Source organism: Scophthalmus maximus, chromosome 14 (genome assembly GCF_022379125.1).
Source record: "Scophthalmus maximus strain ysfricsl-2021 chromosome 14, ASM2237912v1, whole genome shotgun sequence".
In the NCBI taxonomy this organism is placed as follows: Eukaryota; Metazoa; Chordata; class Actinopteri; order Pleuronectiformes; family Scophthalmidae; genus Scophthalmus; species Scophthalmus maximus.
This window is the reverse complement of record NC_061528.1, coordinates 12,672,591-12,688,841: the sequence shown is the minus strand read 5'-3', so window position 1 is coordinate 12,688,841 and position 16,251 is coordinate 12,672,591. Positions and strand designations below refer to the sequence as shown.

At 40.9% G+C, this 16,251-nt stretch overlaps 1 protein-coding gene across 2 annotated transcripts; it reads left to right on the top strand.

Moving 5' to 3' along the window:
* The first annotated feature begins 4,942 nt into the window (after positions 1-4,942).
* On the top strand, positions 4,943-14,806 carry LOC118320520 (sorting nexin-4). 2 transcript variants are annotated; one of them, XM_035651393.2, is made up of 14 exons: positions 4,943-5,098; positions 5,859-5,983; positions 6,550-6,691; positions 6,957-7,106; positions 9,187-9,234; positions 9,515-9,570; positions 9,654-9,726; positions 10,071-10,132; positions 10,395-10,460; positions 10,654-10,743; positions 11,404-11,503; positions 11,731-11,876; positions 12,829-12,943; positions 13,066-14,806. In XM_035651393.2, exons 1-14 carry the CDS (start codon positions 5,009-5,011, stop codon positions 13,111-13,113), a joined length of 1,311 nt encoding a protein of 436 aa, XP_035507286.1. In that variant the 5' UTR covers positions 4,943-5,008; the 3' UTR covers positions 13,114-14,806. The 2 variants fall into 2 exon arrangements, with proteins under 2 accessions (XP_035507286.1, XP_035507287.1); XM_035651394.2 differs by lacking the exon at positions 4,943-5,098 and adding an exon at positions 5,296-5,485.
* The last annotated feature ends 1,445 nt before the right edge of the window (positions 14,807-16,251 follow it).

The window sequence follows — 16,251 nt, the reverse complement described above, 5'->3', positions numbered from 1 at the left end:
AGAAGAGCAAATAAAATAAAATATTGTGCCCTTATGGCGAATTAGGTTGAAAAAAACTCATTGCATGCACTGAACTATTTCAACAATGGAAATGGACAATTGTTAGTTTCCCACATAAGCTATTTTGAATCATTTTATAAATATCTGACAGTCATACACTCGTAATCGCACATTACCTTCACCACTGAGTATTGATAAAGCGTTGAATATTAGACAAGTTCACTACCTCATCTCAGTTGAAGGCTACTCAGTCCTGTATAAGTGAAATTCACCTGTACCTTGGTCTATCATTATTATTTATTTAAGTCTGCAACTTATTATTGATCGTCTTCCAGAACTACAAAACAATGCATATTGGATATTTTTTTAAACTATTTTCCTTTCACTAAAACAAATATGTAACTTGAACATGATGCCAAGGCAGTGTCCCTGCATGCACATACTAGCACATGCACACACACACACACACATACACACACATACACACACACTTACAGACATCTTGCTCCCAGCAGATGTTTCGTCCACCGCTGCCTTCCCAGAAACCCACAAGTGAGCGTATTTTCCCGCCGCAGGGTCGGGGAGCAAAACCACTGAAGAAGACCGCTGCACCCCAACATAAAACAAAACACCAGAGGGAAAAAAAATGTCCAGAAAACCTTTCAAAAAGGAAAGGAAGGGAAAAAAGCAAAGGATTTTCTAATCCATCCTTTATTGAGGTGGCTGGTTTTCGGCAGCGCAACCTTTTTTATGTGTGAGAAGCCTGGCCTGTAATTTGGGTAGCCACGGCGACCAGAGGGACTTGTAATAAAACGAAACTCTATTCTGGGATGCTCTGTAATAATGGACGCCACCATCCACTCCTCTTGTTAGAGATGGAAGGAAGGATGGAGGGATAGAGATGGATGGATGGATGGATGGATGGATGGATGGAGGGATGGATGGATGGATGCATGGATGGATGGATGAATGAATGGATGGATGGATGGATTGATGAATTTAATTGATTGACAAATAAACATGCTGAATGGATAGACAGATGAATGGACAAACATTATACATTAATTACTCTAACTAACTCAAACTCATAAATCCACTTGATTAATCTCAAACACATGAACTGATCAATACCTGGATTGGCCATTATTTCCTTCAACACTGCTACAAGTCCCTGTGGTTGAATTTCTGCATCCAGACACCTCTCTATAATCTCCATGCCATGTTAACTGTTACCCATTATGCCAGGGTCATAATTAGGAAATCACATTGGCATATACATCCTGTCATTAGAAGTGTCTATTGCTATTGCATTGTAATTACATTTTAGTAGGTTGTTATTACACCATTTAGAAGCTGTCTGTCTTACCTCAATCTCCTCCTTAATTGGTTATGTTGGTCTGTCCCGCCCCCCTGGGTCCGCCCACCTCTTTGACGGAACATTCCAGTGGTCTCAGCATTTTAAGGTTGGAGAGTATTACAACTGAGTCTAATATGCCACAGAATGAAAGAAATGAAGAAGAAAATGGGGCAGAGAGCAAGAGACAGAAATTGGTGAAAGACAGAACTTGGGAAAAGGAGTAAAGAAAAAAAAAAGCGGGCTGAGAAGAAATGAAAGAGGGAACTTAGGGTGAAAAACACAGTTTTCTTGTTGCATGACAGATTCCCTCCCAGCCAACCAAGGCTTGTCCTTTAATACCCAGAAGCCTTGATGTGGCTTCTCAACGATTGCACATGGGGCAAAGCTGACCACATCTCTGCCACGCTGCTTATTATACTGCATTGCTCACACTCTGCATGTGTGTTTGCATGTGTGCATGTGTATGTGTGTTAGAGACAGAGAGAGAGAGAGAGAGAGAGAGAGAGAGACAAGTGCCCATATACAGCGAAAGCTTAACACATGCAAGTTGCACGTGTATGCTTGTTGAGAGCAGCATCAGTCATGCAGAGAAGTGTTCAATGAGACTGGCACATCTTAATTTGTCAACACCCGGGTGATGGATGAGAGAGAGAAAAAAAACTGGGAGAAATGTAAAAATGTGGAGGAGAAATGAGAAAAGAAGGGACAAGAAACTAATGGTTTCCACGGTGTTTAAACAGAAGCAAAGCTTGTAAAAACTTAAATTATATGACCTGTCCTATACTGTCATCAATACAAACACTTGAGTTTGAAAAGTGTTTCAATGGGCATAGTGCTGACTCTGAGTCATTGAATTTACATAACTCACAATACCACTAAAATACAAGTATTGAGGTTTGGTTCAAATCCTGGTTCGATCCAACCAGGGCCTTTATATGGGGAGTTTGCATGTTCTCCCTGTGTCTTCCTGGGTTTTCTCTGGGTACTCAGCTTGCTCCCAGAGTCCAAAGATGTGCAGATTGGGGTTAGGTTAATGGGAGATTCTAAATTGACCATAGGTGTGAATGTGAGAGTGAATGTTGGCCCTGTGATGGGCTGGTGACCTGTCCAGGGGGAACTTTCCCAATGTCAGCTGGGATTGGCTCCAGCCAAGATGCAGCAGCGGTATAGATAATGGATGGATGGATGGAAGAATATTTGCTTTTAATTGTAGGCAATCCCAGTTGCAGAAAAACTTACGTCAAACCTGACGGCACTGTATTTACCATCTATGGGAAAATGGGTGATGGACATTTTCATAACAAGGTTAAAATAAACCAACCAGACTTCTCGTCATTATGGCGACTCATACACATACATTACATATTCTATACTGGCTCACCCACACAAATACAGGCCCACTGGACACACTGCATGAGTTTTCCATGCAAGGCAGGAATAGCTGGATGAAGGAGAGGAAAATGAAGGAGAGAGATTATGACATGGAGCAAAACATGTGTTCCTTTCTACTGGCCGCAAGGACTTCCTCTTTATGACCTTCGTGACCAGCCTCGTATACAGCACGCACACGCACACACACATGCACACACACACAAAACATTTTCACAGCTTGGCAAGTCAGCATGTTTGTATTTTTACGTTTATAATTTTTTTTGTTAAAAATTTTGAGTTTATATATGTATATTTTTTGGTCTATATATGTGTGCTGGTTTCCTTTGTAACTGTCACATAAGCTGCTGGATGTCTGAATTTCCCTCGGGATCAATAAAGTATCTATCTATCGATCTATCTATCGATATATATATATATTTATCTATCTATCTGTACTCAAACTCATCATGCAGTGCTGTGCATCATGATTCTGATTCTCATTAAAAAATCTCTACACGTTGCTGTCGCACATAGATATTGTTGGGTTTTTGCTGCCCTCTGCTGTTATATAACAGATGAATCATTTTTCTCTCACCAATGAACGTGCAATGCAAGATGAAAGAAATGAACAACAAATAATAATCAAATAAACCTGTAAACGGAAAGATTTTTCTAGACAACAGGCCTAAAAAAAACATTCATACATTAATAAGAACAGTCTTATATTTGAAAATCATTTATAATACTAATTTAATGTCTATTTTCTTAATTGCCTTTTGGCAGCACGCACACTATCCAGTGTGATTAACATTTATAAAGTTATTATTCTTGATCGTCCCCAGGCGTTTCGGTATGAATATCATGACTCAGTATGTAATAAACACATGCCCATTTGAATTAAAGTCGCTCAGTAGTTTTAGGTCATGAATTCCGAATATAGATATAACAGGAAGAAACACCCACTCACACACAAATACACATGTTGTACACATCTAACTGTGGCTTTGTGTTCAAGAACGTTGGTCAGAGGACTCTAAAAAGTTGTCAAATGGCCGATTACATTTAGGTGCGAGGGGTGTGTATGCATTTGTGTGCCTGCGTGCCCCTGTGTGCGGACAGGAAGTGGTGGTGGCTGGTTTGAGGTCAGTGGCAGAAAAGAATGGTAACTATGCTGTTGCTGTGACTACGGCTGGTCCCAGTGCCAGCTGTGGGTTTCCTGACACGCTGTAGCCTGAAACCGCATCTCGCCATCACTCCATCCATCCGTCCATCCCTCCTTCGCCTGTGTCATTATTCATTTTACAATGAATCATTATATTAATTAATCTCACCTTCAGACTATTTTTTCCTTCATAGACATTTGTTTGCCCCTTCCCCAATTTCTCCCACTCCCACTCCAACATCCCTCTCCATGCCCAGTGGCATCTATATAAAATGCTTCCATACTAATGGCTGCTCCACCCTTCTCTTTAAACATTAAACACTGCACAAAAGCGTAACCACAGGAACTACAAGGCCTTGTTTCTGTGCTGTTTACTAGCCTGAGGCGCACCACATCCCTCTCATTCACATCTGGGCCCACGACATCTACAACCAATGAGGAAGGGAACCAAATGATATCACCATATTAAGGGGAATTCATCGGTTATGGCACATCTTACTGATATTTTTGTTTTCAAAAACAGTGAAAACAATGATGAAAAGTAAGAAGTAGTTCAACTTATTATTACATAGATTTGAAGTGTGTAGTCCAATAATTTTATATATATTTTCAGATTTTTTTTCAGAGTTGCCAAAAATAAGAAACCAAACAACACAAACATTAAGTATGGCCTCTGAAAACAAAATGGAAATAAGAATAATCTAATCAACGTCCCTGTATTTTGTAATACAATGTACATTAAAACAAGGCATTTCAATGGGAATGTTGTTGTTGTGCGTATTGTGATTACTTCATAATTAAACATTTTTGCAATTTCTACTTCTAACTGTACTGCTGTGTTTTACATGATGACATCCTATTTTATTGGTTTTAAAATAATCAAACCGTAGTCAGAGATAGTTCAGATTTCATATTTCTTGCATACGTTTATCTAGTCGAATTAAATTGTATTTAATGTATAAACCATCAGATAAACATTGCCGCTTGAAAACATCAAAGATCGCAGGGGTCACTGATCCCTCGGCCTCAGTCTGTAACGCGCATGCGTGAAGGGGCGGAACCTCGCCTGCCAGCTCAGCTGACAACAAAACAGCGGCGGCGGCGGAGGCGGCGACATCATGATGGCAGAGTCTGGAAGCAGCGAAGTTGCTGTGATCGGCAACGTCGACCTCACCTCGACTGAACTGGAGAACAACATCATCAACACGGTCGTACTCATTTTGTTTGAGTGTTGTTCTCGCTATGAAACACGTGCGTTAGTCTCAAAATGCCTGTTTGAAAAAAAACTTTCCCCCAAAAGCGGGCCCGAAGTTCTGCTAGCTAGGTGCAGGTCGTGCCTTCGCCTGCCCACCGGTCCTCCTCCGACACCGCTGGAGCGCGGGTGTGGACCGTTTGGCCTCGACACTACGTTTCGCTACGAACGGCGCGAGGTGACGTCGACGTCACACGAGTGAGCTGAAGAAGCGTTTCTTTCTGCTAACGAAGCTACTCTGCCGTAAACTCTGACGCTGACGTTAGCTTGTTGGCTAGCAGGTCTGGACGCTGAAGTTGTGCTCGCTCCAAGCTAGCCCCATTCCCCCGGTTGTGTCCATCAGGTGAAGTCTTAGTGACCCGAGAGAAAAGGTTCTATTTGTGTTTTGGTGGTAGTTTTATTTTTTATTTTTTTTTAATCTCGTCCAGTCTCTTGTGACCTGCACACGCCTGTCACAGCCCTGTAGGAAACGAGCAGGGAAGCAGTTGAACCGGCTGCCCTGACATGTCTGTTCACCTGCTCCCTGTCTGTATAGATTTAAAATACAGCCATATGGTCCAAAGTCTAACATGTGTTATTCTCTCTGTTGCTCTGCACACACCTGCCTGTTCACCTGATGTTGTTTGATTCCTGATGTTCCCTTCTGAACTCCTCACATACCTTCATATCGCCTCCCCCCCCCCCTCATGCTAACACAATCGTTCTCGTCCGTGTAGATGGTGGAAAGAGGAACAGCTCTGCTGAGGAGGATGGAGATAAACGTGGCGGAGGCGGAGAAGAGAACAGGGAAGAACACGGTCAACATGCAGGAAACCTACACTGTTTACCTTATAGAAACCCGGTAGGTCATAAACTGGAGCATCTGGTTTTTTCTTGCTGTTGATTCTTCGCACTCGCATCCGTGTCGCAGGTAAATACAAACTGCATAATGTGGCCGTGGAGGGGGAAAAAAGAAAATCTGCAGGATAACGAGAAGAGTGAATTTAAGATAAATACCTTCCGGTGCAGGTGCTACAGTTTGATTACAAAACAGGAAATGAGCCATTATGTCTCAACAATATTTTAAAAACACAATCAAATATAATAAGTAAAGAGCCTAAATAATTTCAGCTTTCATATTTATGTCCCTTAATGTTGCATTATAATCACAATTTTTTGTCACGAGGTAAAATATGGATGTTTTTTGGTTGCCACACTGATTGCCACGTGCCAGACACACTTTATTTAAATACATCTGATTCAACAAAACAAGGTCAATGAGCAGGAGCGCTTTCTCACGCCTACTTGGGAATATGCCACTCTAGATTTCAAGAAGTCAAATGTATTGTGTTGCTCTTACTGTGTCTCAAGGTGCTCTGAACAAGTTCAGTAGCTTAGGATAAATACTGTTTGTTCCTCTGTCCGCAGGCCAGCTGAAACGATCGCAGAGGGAGGTACGCCTGCCGCACCTGACACTTTGTGGAGACGCTACAGTGAGTTTGAGTTGTTCCGAAATTACCTCTTGGTCACTTACCCCCACATCATCATCCCTCCGCTACCAGAGAAAAGGGTGAGTGACACATTGGTGGATCGAGAAATGTATTAAAAAGAATATGAAAGAACATGCCATTGATTTGGGCATTTATAATCCTCGTGGTTGACTACAGGGGCTTTAAAATTTGTAAAGTATCACATTCAGCTATGTGACATATTCTTTTCAGTTTTTCTTTCTTAGTTTGATCTCAGTTTCTTCCATGTAGGAGACGTGACTCACCTTGATTATTGACGTGATATGTTGTATTTTCTCCTCTCTTTCTGGATTATGTTTCTTGTAGGCAGAGTTTGTGTGGCACAAGCTGTCGGCAGACAACCTCGACCCAGACTTTGTTGAGCGAAGGAGAGTTGGCCTGGAAAACTTCCTGTTGCGTGTTGCATCACATCCTGTCCTCTCGGATGATGAAATGTTCCTCCGCTTTCTCACAGATGTAAGCCTCAAAACATGAACCACAAGATGTTTCATAAAAGTCTGCTGTCGTACATACAGCAACCTGCACCTTTAGTTTAACAAGGATTTCCAACTAAGAATGATACCAAGTCAAAGCAATACAAGAGCCTGCATTGGTGTTGAGATGTTGCTGCAGGACCCCAGGGTTTTCCCTGGGTTTCTGGAGGCTGTGCATTTTCACATCATTACTATATTTCAAAACACACAATACAGTATTTGTTTTACAACACAGTCAGACATGTGCAAGAAGAAAGCTAAATAAATATACTCACTGTGGAAGCGAGCCAAAGTCCTTTTAGGGCTCGTTTTTTGAATTTTTATTAGCAGATAATATTTTTCTATCAGGGTTGTGTTGGATTTGCTGTGTTTAATTGTCCTTTTCTCTGTTTTTTGGATTTTATGTTTTAGCCCATTTTTCTCTTTATCGGCGACATTACGATGCAGTGGTCATACATTTGTGAAATTAAAACTCTGAGTGAGTGCTAAATTCCGAACCCCTTCAAATTGTTTAAAGTGATCACTCTGTATGCTTTATGAAATAGCACACATAGAACAACTGTATGGATTTGATCTCCAATTTTCTTAACATCCCATTACTATCTGCCAATATAACAGCATTCTTACCAAAATGTCAGTTTGCTCAGACGTGACCAGGAGGCGGCGCACTTTTCCCAGGGGCCAAGAGTCAATCAACTGAGTAACTGTTGCGTGTCAGTTCCTCTCGTTCACTCTCTTTGGTTTTGCACATTCAATTTTTCTGACAGTTTTCAGACTGCAGACTATTCGAGCTGATCATGTGTGACAGAGGTAATTTTTGGCTGTCGCAAGAATTGGCTGTTGGCAGACAGATTTTCTACCTGGTTTATTTCTGCAGTAAAAGACGTCTGGAGATTCTGAGAAATTGTTTTCACTTGTCGTGGATTTACTCCCCCTCCTCAGAACATGTTGCTCTAGACTCCAGCCAGTAAACTGGACAAACAAAACATGTTCAAGGCTGGTTAAAGACTCTCAATAAACAGACTTAAAAACACTCACTATCATAGTGACATAAGGCTACAGCCCATAATGCAACACTCCTTAAATATAAGACAAACCCTAGTTTTTTTAAACCTTAAAAAAAATTGCTGAAAATGGGGCCAACACAGTATTGGTCGCTGCTATGCACATATATTAATTTAGTGCCACAAATCACATACATGTTTCGTGCCTGACGACAACAAAACTGTGCCATCAAAAATATAAAGAAAACAGACAAAGCAGCTTTAAACTTTCTGTAAAAATGCCAGCAAACACAAACCTCTCTGTATTTATTCTCACTATAATTCTCATATTTTTATAAGAATAAGAAGAAATTGAATACATATATACACACACACACACACACACACACACACACACACACACACACTAATCTGATTTCTCTATCAGACTGTTATGGTCAGACTTACACCTCCTCCTGGGGAAACTAGGACATGGCACAATTTTTGTCTTCAGTTCCCAGAGTGCAGTGTTTGATGGTAAAAATTGCTCGGTCGGTGACCATCGGTTGTACACTAATTTTCACGATGCATTACAGTGAGACCACTATATGGGGCATAAAAAATGTCACTTAACATTCGGAAAGCAGTCCAAAACGTCACTATATAGTGCACTACATACACTACAAAGCCTTAATGTGTTTTTTTTCCTGCAGAAGCCCTTTTGCAATTATATCTGTTCCAACCACACAGTGATCTCATTGAAGGTATCGAGAAAAACTGTAATATTTGCCACAGATCTATTGCATGCATGCATACCAGGTTTAACACCTACTATCACGTCATGATGATTGGCTGTCATTACTTATGTGGTCTGTCAATCAGGAGGTGAAAACGTTGAAAACTCTTTTCACAAAGCTTTGCCATTTGATACACCTTCAGTCTCCCTGTAGCAACATGCTCAGACCTGTGCAGGCCTTTTGTTGTGGTGCAGTTGTTAGCTGGTGGGCCGTCTTATTACACAGTGTTGCGGATAATCCTGTCTGTGACTTGTCCATCATCTGTCAATCATCTGTCCTTCAGGAGAAAAGGTGGAAGGAGGCGGTTTTGGAGACGGGTTTCCAAGACAAGGTAAGGAGGTTGTTGTGTTTTATCGCTGCCATCCCTTAAATGAATGTTGTGGGTATGAATATATTAATTGTTTTACAGGCATCCATTAAGTCCTTCTTGCTGAATTGCTTGACCGAGAACTTTGTTGTCAGCGAAAACTTTCAGTGTTTTACTGACAAGCTGTTTTATGATAGGCAAATCATGTTATCATGGATCATACCAGCAGCACCCCTTCGTATCTCCTCTGTGTGCTATATGCAAAATAACTTCACCTGAATGTGATTCATCTTTTCTGCATCAGGTTGATTCCAGGCTGAAGTCTCTGAGTGCCATGTTCCGAGTCAAAAACCCTGACAAGTAGGTGTAAAACAGACAGGTTAAATGTTTAAATGAAATGTTAAACACTGTTTGAACGGTGATCCATTTGATGTGTTCTCCAGGCAATTCACAGCACTGAAACACTACAGTGATGACCTGAACACCATCATCTCTCAGCTACTCAGGGTGCGCGCGGTGAGTTTTGATATGCACACACACACACACACACACACACACACACACACACACACACACACACCTTTCACTGTTTTCTCAGGTATGGCCAGTGGTTAAATATTTTGCATACTGGCTTATGTAAAGTAACATGAGCTGTCCACAGTGAGTTAAACGCTGTGAGAGGCTGCAAGGTGTGTTGATTCTCAGTGTGAACGCCTGCAAACCTTTTGATATTAATAGAAAGTTAAATTTGAGGCAGATAATAATAATAAGGAATATATTAGCTAAGGTATTTTAAGTCAGGGGTCGTTTAAAGTAGAAAACGGTGTTCATAACGATTTGTTCCATTGTCTTTATTCTAGAAAGTAGCAGACAGGCTGTATGGAGTTTACAAGGTCCACGGCAACTATGGCAGAGTCTTTAGGTGAGAATCATGTGTTCTGTTGTAATCATATTCTTTTTTCATTAATAAAATCATTGTTTTTTGTCAAAAAGAGGGCAGTACATTTCAACTGAATAAAGCATTTACAAGCCACAAGTTAAAATTAGAAGAATTTGATCTGCTAATTACTGAGAAAATGGTGCACATTTTCTTTTCATTTGACTACCTTTAAGAGCAACTTTAGGCTGTGTTCGCTGAATAGACAAAATTCAAGCAAAGTTCTCCTGAACTGTTGTGTCACCAGTGAGTGGAGTGCTATAGAAAAAGAGATGGGAGATGGACTTCAGAGTGCTGGTCACCACATGGACACGTAAGTAAAAACTGTAGACATACCCCAACAGGTGTACCCTCCCACATGCTCACCCATAAACTTAAACTTCAGTGTTCACTAACATAGTAGTGGACAAGTCTTTAAACTACACAAATACCAATTAAGACACACCCAAAACACGCCTTTTTGTGAATCGGTCCCCTCATGAATGTGACTTTTTGTATGTGCACAGATATGCTGCATCTATTGACGACATTCTGGAGGAAGAGGAGCACTATGCAGACCAACTTAAAGAATACCTCTTCTACACTGACGCTGTGAGGTAAGTGAGTATATAACAGAAGGAGACGCTGTGTCGAGGCAAACAAGTAACTATAATGCAACATGAATTTAGCTAATGCTATTATCGGGATTGACCGATCAGCTGTTGCTAGTTCATATTTTCTGGTCACCTTGGCTTTTAAGGTCAGCACATTTTAGCCCCTTTCACAAAGTAAACACTAAAACCTTCCCAAAATTGGCTTTTATCTTCAGTGTGGAGGGGATCAACATTCAGGACTATTGGCTCCATATATTGATATGCTAAGTTTAACTAATTTTCTGCGCTGTGACGTCTTTCAGAGAAACACCATGAACACATGTCATCTGCCCACCACAGTGCACCTTAGCTATGCCTTGTTTTTGTACAGTCTGTATGTTAAAGACAGCATGGTACGGCTATCCTAACGTTGCTAGCCATGCTAACTACTTGCTTGCAGCCATGCAAGAACCCTGAGACTGGAGGATAATGTCTCCTCCTTGTTCAGGGGCACTGGTCACCAGTAATGTCTTTTTGGCAAAAGATTTCCTCCAGTTTTAGAGCTGTCCATATCCTTGATTGGATTGAGATTAGCTATGTTTCACATTTTATTATGATTAGTGGCAGTGGAATTTCTGCTTGAATGTTTTTATTTTTTTTAAATCAACTTTTTGTCTTTTTTAGGTCAGTATGTAGGAAACAAGACTTGATCCAGTATGAGTTGGAGATGGCAGTTCAGGACCTCAGCACTAAGAAACAACAGAAAGAAGAGCTGACCTCTGGGGTAACACACTAACACATATTATATAATACCTCAATTCATGCTCCACACCGCTGACATACACACTGTGTTAAATCAAGCATAAGCACCATACTTGAATCAACAGTATTAGGTGTGTGTTTGAAAATATTTTTGTGATGACATTTTTTGAAAACATCACTGAAATTGAATGTAGAAACATACTCTGCTGGATTCTAATATGTGTGTGTCTCCTCTGTGTGCCTGTGTAGACGGTACGAATCTTTTCTCTCAAGGGGATGACCACTAAACTGTTCGGTCAGGAGAGCCAGGAGCAGAGGGAGAGCAAGTTGGAAGCGTTGGATCTGAGTATTCATGAGGGGGAGGAGGCTGTGAATGAGAAGAACAGAGAGTGCAAGTAAGGCAGTCCTCTGCATTTTTCTTATGTTTTTGTCTTCTAAATTTCCTTCTACCGGTCTGTTCCTCTTACTGTCTTTCTTCTGAATGTACATATAAGCCATGCCACAGTGTGGAAATTCCACTGGGTATTTAACCCGCTACAGTGGTGTTACCGATTACACTGGACAAGAAATCCTTGGACTGAAATCTTTGAGGTTAGTTTTTAGCTGCGGGCAGCCTCGCTCTTGCGTTGCACTTGAAGTTGTTTGTCGAGTTTCCCATCGATTACTTAGATTGTGTCGATTCACTTCTTACAATAACTTTAAAAAGCTCTTACTTAGTGTTCTTCGCTCCGTTGCTTCATCGTAGAGTTCCGTGCAGCGCTTTGCACCGACAAAGCCCGCTTGGATCAATCCTTCAAACACAATTGACCCGTCTGCCGATGAGCTGGTGGACTTTCAACATTTCTTAACATGTTGACCGTCCTTTGGCACCAAACGCTTGTCATTCTTGTCAGTCATCTCTCCTCTCATCACGTTATAAGACCCTGTGATGTGACGCTGATCTGCTGCTGCATGGAGCAGACACTTTTACTTTCAGTTTATAACTGTAGCATTAGACTAACTATTTAAAACTAGTATTTAAGAAATTAGAGATTGTTTGTTTGATGAACATGGGCGCTACCACTGATATACAAAAATTAACCAAATTGCTTTTATGTCTATATACAAAATTAAACAGATGGTAGGACCGGTGGGCAAGTTATGTAATCAGTTTTTACCTACCTGAACACTACGTATCACAACGGTAACAAACACTGCCACGGCAACTCGAGTACATATATAATCTGCATTGTGGTCAAACAGTTTGTAATGTGCATTTAAGTGGAATCATTGTCTTCCCTCCACACTTCCTCCTCTTCCTTCACACAGACTGATTGCGTGCTCCTTTGTTTGTGATTCTGTCTTCAGAGAGTTTTTGCAAACAGCCTGGGGGGACATTGAGCGGTTTAGGGAGCAGAAGGACAACGATTTGCGCGAGGCACTAATCAGCTATGCCATTATGCAGATCAGCATGTGTAAGAAGGTATGGAGCTCAGCGTGTTTTGTTCATGTATGTCAGGCACTAGTTCCACTCCTCATCTGTTTTGCCTCATTTTATTCTCATCCTCCTCACAAACCCTCTCTTGTTTTCTGTCGCTCTTTCAGGGAATCCAGGTGTGGTCCAACGCCAAGGAGTGTTTCAACAAAATGTGAGCCACTTTCCCAGCCAATCACACCTAAACAATAGCCAATCAGATTGTGCAGACTGGAAGCATCAACCAGTCGTCGTGCTGCCGTCTCATGAAAATGGACTATGGGAGCCCAAACACTGCTTACTCTTTGTTCGCTGTGCTAAATTGAAGCTACTGAGAATAATTCTGTCTCCTTTCCTCTCTCTATCTCTCACACACATCTATTTTGAAAAAGGGTCGTAAGTGAATCACTTAGTTAGTCTAAACCTTTTTAAAGCCAAGTGGCAATCCAAATTTTCCATACTTGTTCTGAGTTGTCCTGAACAGTGACACCCCGCACTGATAATACATGATAGTTGCCTGGTGTGAATAGCTGTTCATTGTGTTTCAGTTGTGACCCCTCCCTTAACTTATTACTCACCCTGAAAATAGGGATGCCGAGCAGAGTGCTACTTAATACATTTCAGCCAGTGTTTCATTTGACTCATTTTAGAATTGCCTGCCTCAGAGAAACTGAAACAAACTGTAGTATGTGCCTTTTTTCTCACTAATTAAACTGCAGTTTGTTGCAAATTGGCAATATTGAAAATTAAAAAGGAATCACTTACTGTCATAAATAGTACTGTTAACAAGCATCATTCTTATGTTGGGGCTAATCTGGCACTTATAACCTCACGTGTCACTGCACTAAATCCTGTACTTGATAGTTAGTCAGACATTCATATTGTCTATTTGCAGGAGCGTCTTTAAACTGGGATATTTTATACTGGCAGAAGCCAGTAATTAACCTGGAAAAGCATGGCCAGGAATTTCCCTCAGACTCATACATTTATAGGCTATACTGTAAATCAAACTGTAAGTCACAGAAACATGGACCACACTTCAGAAAGCCCCTTACACATTCGCGTCTCCCTGTTTTTATTTTCGTGTATTTGATGTACTTTCATGCTGATGTCAAGCTTTGGGTTGCTATTCATCGATGGCTCACCAAAGTGCTTGTGACCAAGAACATTCCTGTACAGAACAGATCACAGGTGGACTGCACAGAGGAACACAGTTAGGGTAGGTTTATTTTTTATTTTTTTGTGCCAAAAACACAGAGCCATGATGAAGTGTAGCCAAGAAGACCTCAGACTGCTTTGACCAAAGTGTTTCTTTTTCCTTCGGAGACTTGTTGAAAGACTGAAGACTAAAGACGACACACATGCAGATCAATAGCTGAGCCTTCTCTCTGCTGTCAAGCTTCACTGCCTTAATACGAACATTGGTTTTGTACAACAGGGGAAGGACAAAAAAAAAGTTGTTGACCTTCTCGCCTTAACAGTTTTTCTGATATTAAATCTCTGCATTAAATGGACCCAAGTTCCAAGGATGGAATGTTCAATGTTTACTGAAAGTGTTGACCAAAATGTGGAAACGTTTAGGTACAGATATTTTAGATCCCTACATATGCTGTAGATTTACATAACAAATACTACTCTACTGCCCGAGGTGCAAAAATTGGTGTGACGTTGATCTAACATCTGAAACTTATGCTGTGATTGTTTTCCGTCAGCAAGTACTGTTTTTCTACAATAAACCTAATCAATTTACCGGAATAATCCCAAATTTAGGCTTTATGTATGTTTTTATAACAGACACCTTATAATGAGAGGTGATTTTCCTGTCTCTGTATTCACCGTGCTAAGACACTAATAAACATTTCTTTTTAACTATTCTGTTGCCTTTGTTCTCCAAAAAATACACAGAGGAGTCATTTGAACTTTCACTGAGCTCACTCTAAAAGTCAAAATGTAGTAATCCACCGGTGTCAAAGCAACACACAACCTTTACCCCTATGTTGAAACTCTCGTGTTTTTTTCCATGACACCTGTGGCGAGAGCAAAATCAGTTGTGTGCGTCCGTGTGTTTACACTAACGTCAGAGGGGCATTGATGCCCTGTCAAGTCCATTTATGCACGGATTATCAAACCACTCCGAGCTAGTGTTACCTTTGTCTGCTGTTTTTATTTACTCTGTTACTGGCTGTTTAAGTGAGCTGGTGTGAGACAACACAATTGTTTCACTCAAGGACTTGAATTAAGGGTGTGGTTGAAAAAAAGTTGGTCAGTCGCTGCATGATGTACGGAAGTCTTGATCGAGTTATTTTGTTACCCGTGTGCTTTGTAAAGAATTTCCCCATCTTTACCTCCATCCACCCCAGGAAAGAAATCTACCCCGCAGTGGCTTCAAAGCGATGATATAGCTGAAACGGTTCAAGTGGCTCTATAAATATTTATCCACTGCAGCTCAGAAGGATGAAACAAAGCCTTGAAGCTTCGGTGAACACTGACACTTGGTCCCCGTCTGCGTATTCGACTGATTACAGACAAATTCTGACTTCACGCATGAAGGAATGGCGCCACCTACCGATCAATACCAGTAAAAGCCGTTTCAATTTGTCACAGCGACGTCTTTTAAAAAAAAAAAAAAAAGAACAACCACAAGTTAAAAGAGGAGTCAGAGGATATAGGAAAGAAAAATGCTCTCTCTCCAGATGCACCGCAGTGGTTGGTTAGCATGAGGTCATGTGTGGTTATTCTCAAATAGAAACCTGACATTAATTTAACATTAAAAAAACAGGGATCCAGCAATTCAGTATGCTCTCCAGAAACCTGATATTTTAATAAATCCGAGTAAATTATAGTCTTATTAGACTGTAAGAACGTGCTGTGTGCCGACTGCCTAAATCATTGCACTTCATAACTTTATAAGGGAATGGTTTATAGGCCAATAGGGATACTGATGGAGAGCATGTTCAAAAAAAATGTTTTTAAGTTGATGGATTCTATGCAAAAAAGTCTGCGCTTAAATCCACGAAGTGATCTTATTTTATAGGATGCTAATGATGGATCAGATATTAAAACGAAAAACGATATGACAGTTTGGACATGGTGATGACTTGAGTGAAAGAATGTTTCACACGGTTCTGGATGATAATGTGTATTCTCGCGATGAGGATGGCTTGATAGAGACGAGCAGGCCAACAAACAAAGACAATGAACATTCGCCAAAGTATTGGCAAAACCCAAGACCTCCGCTGCACCCGTACCCAGCCCCGGTGTCTGCACGCCTGCCTTTATTTGGGAGAAGACCCGCCCACCTTAATAAAGACTGGACC

Coding starts and splice junctions, on each gene's coding strand:
- LOC118320520 (XM_035651393.2), top strand. CDS start 5,009: ATGATGGCAGAGTCTGGAAGCAGCGAAGTTGCTGTGATCGGCAACGTC. Junction 5,984..6,549: donor GTTTACCTTATAGAAACCCG/GTAGGTCATAAA, acceptor CTCTGTCCGCAG/GCCAGCTGAAACGATCGCAG. Junction 9,571..9,653: donor CGAGTCAAAAACCCTGACAA/GTAGGTGTAAAA, acceptor TGTGTTCTCCAG/GCAATTCACAGCACTGAAAC.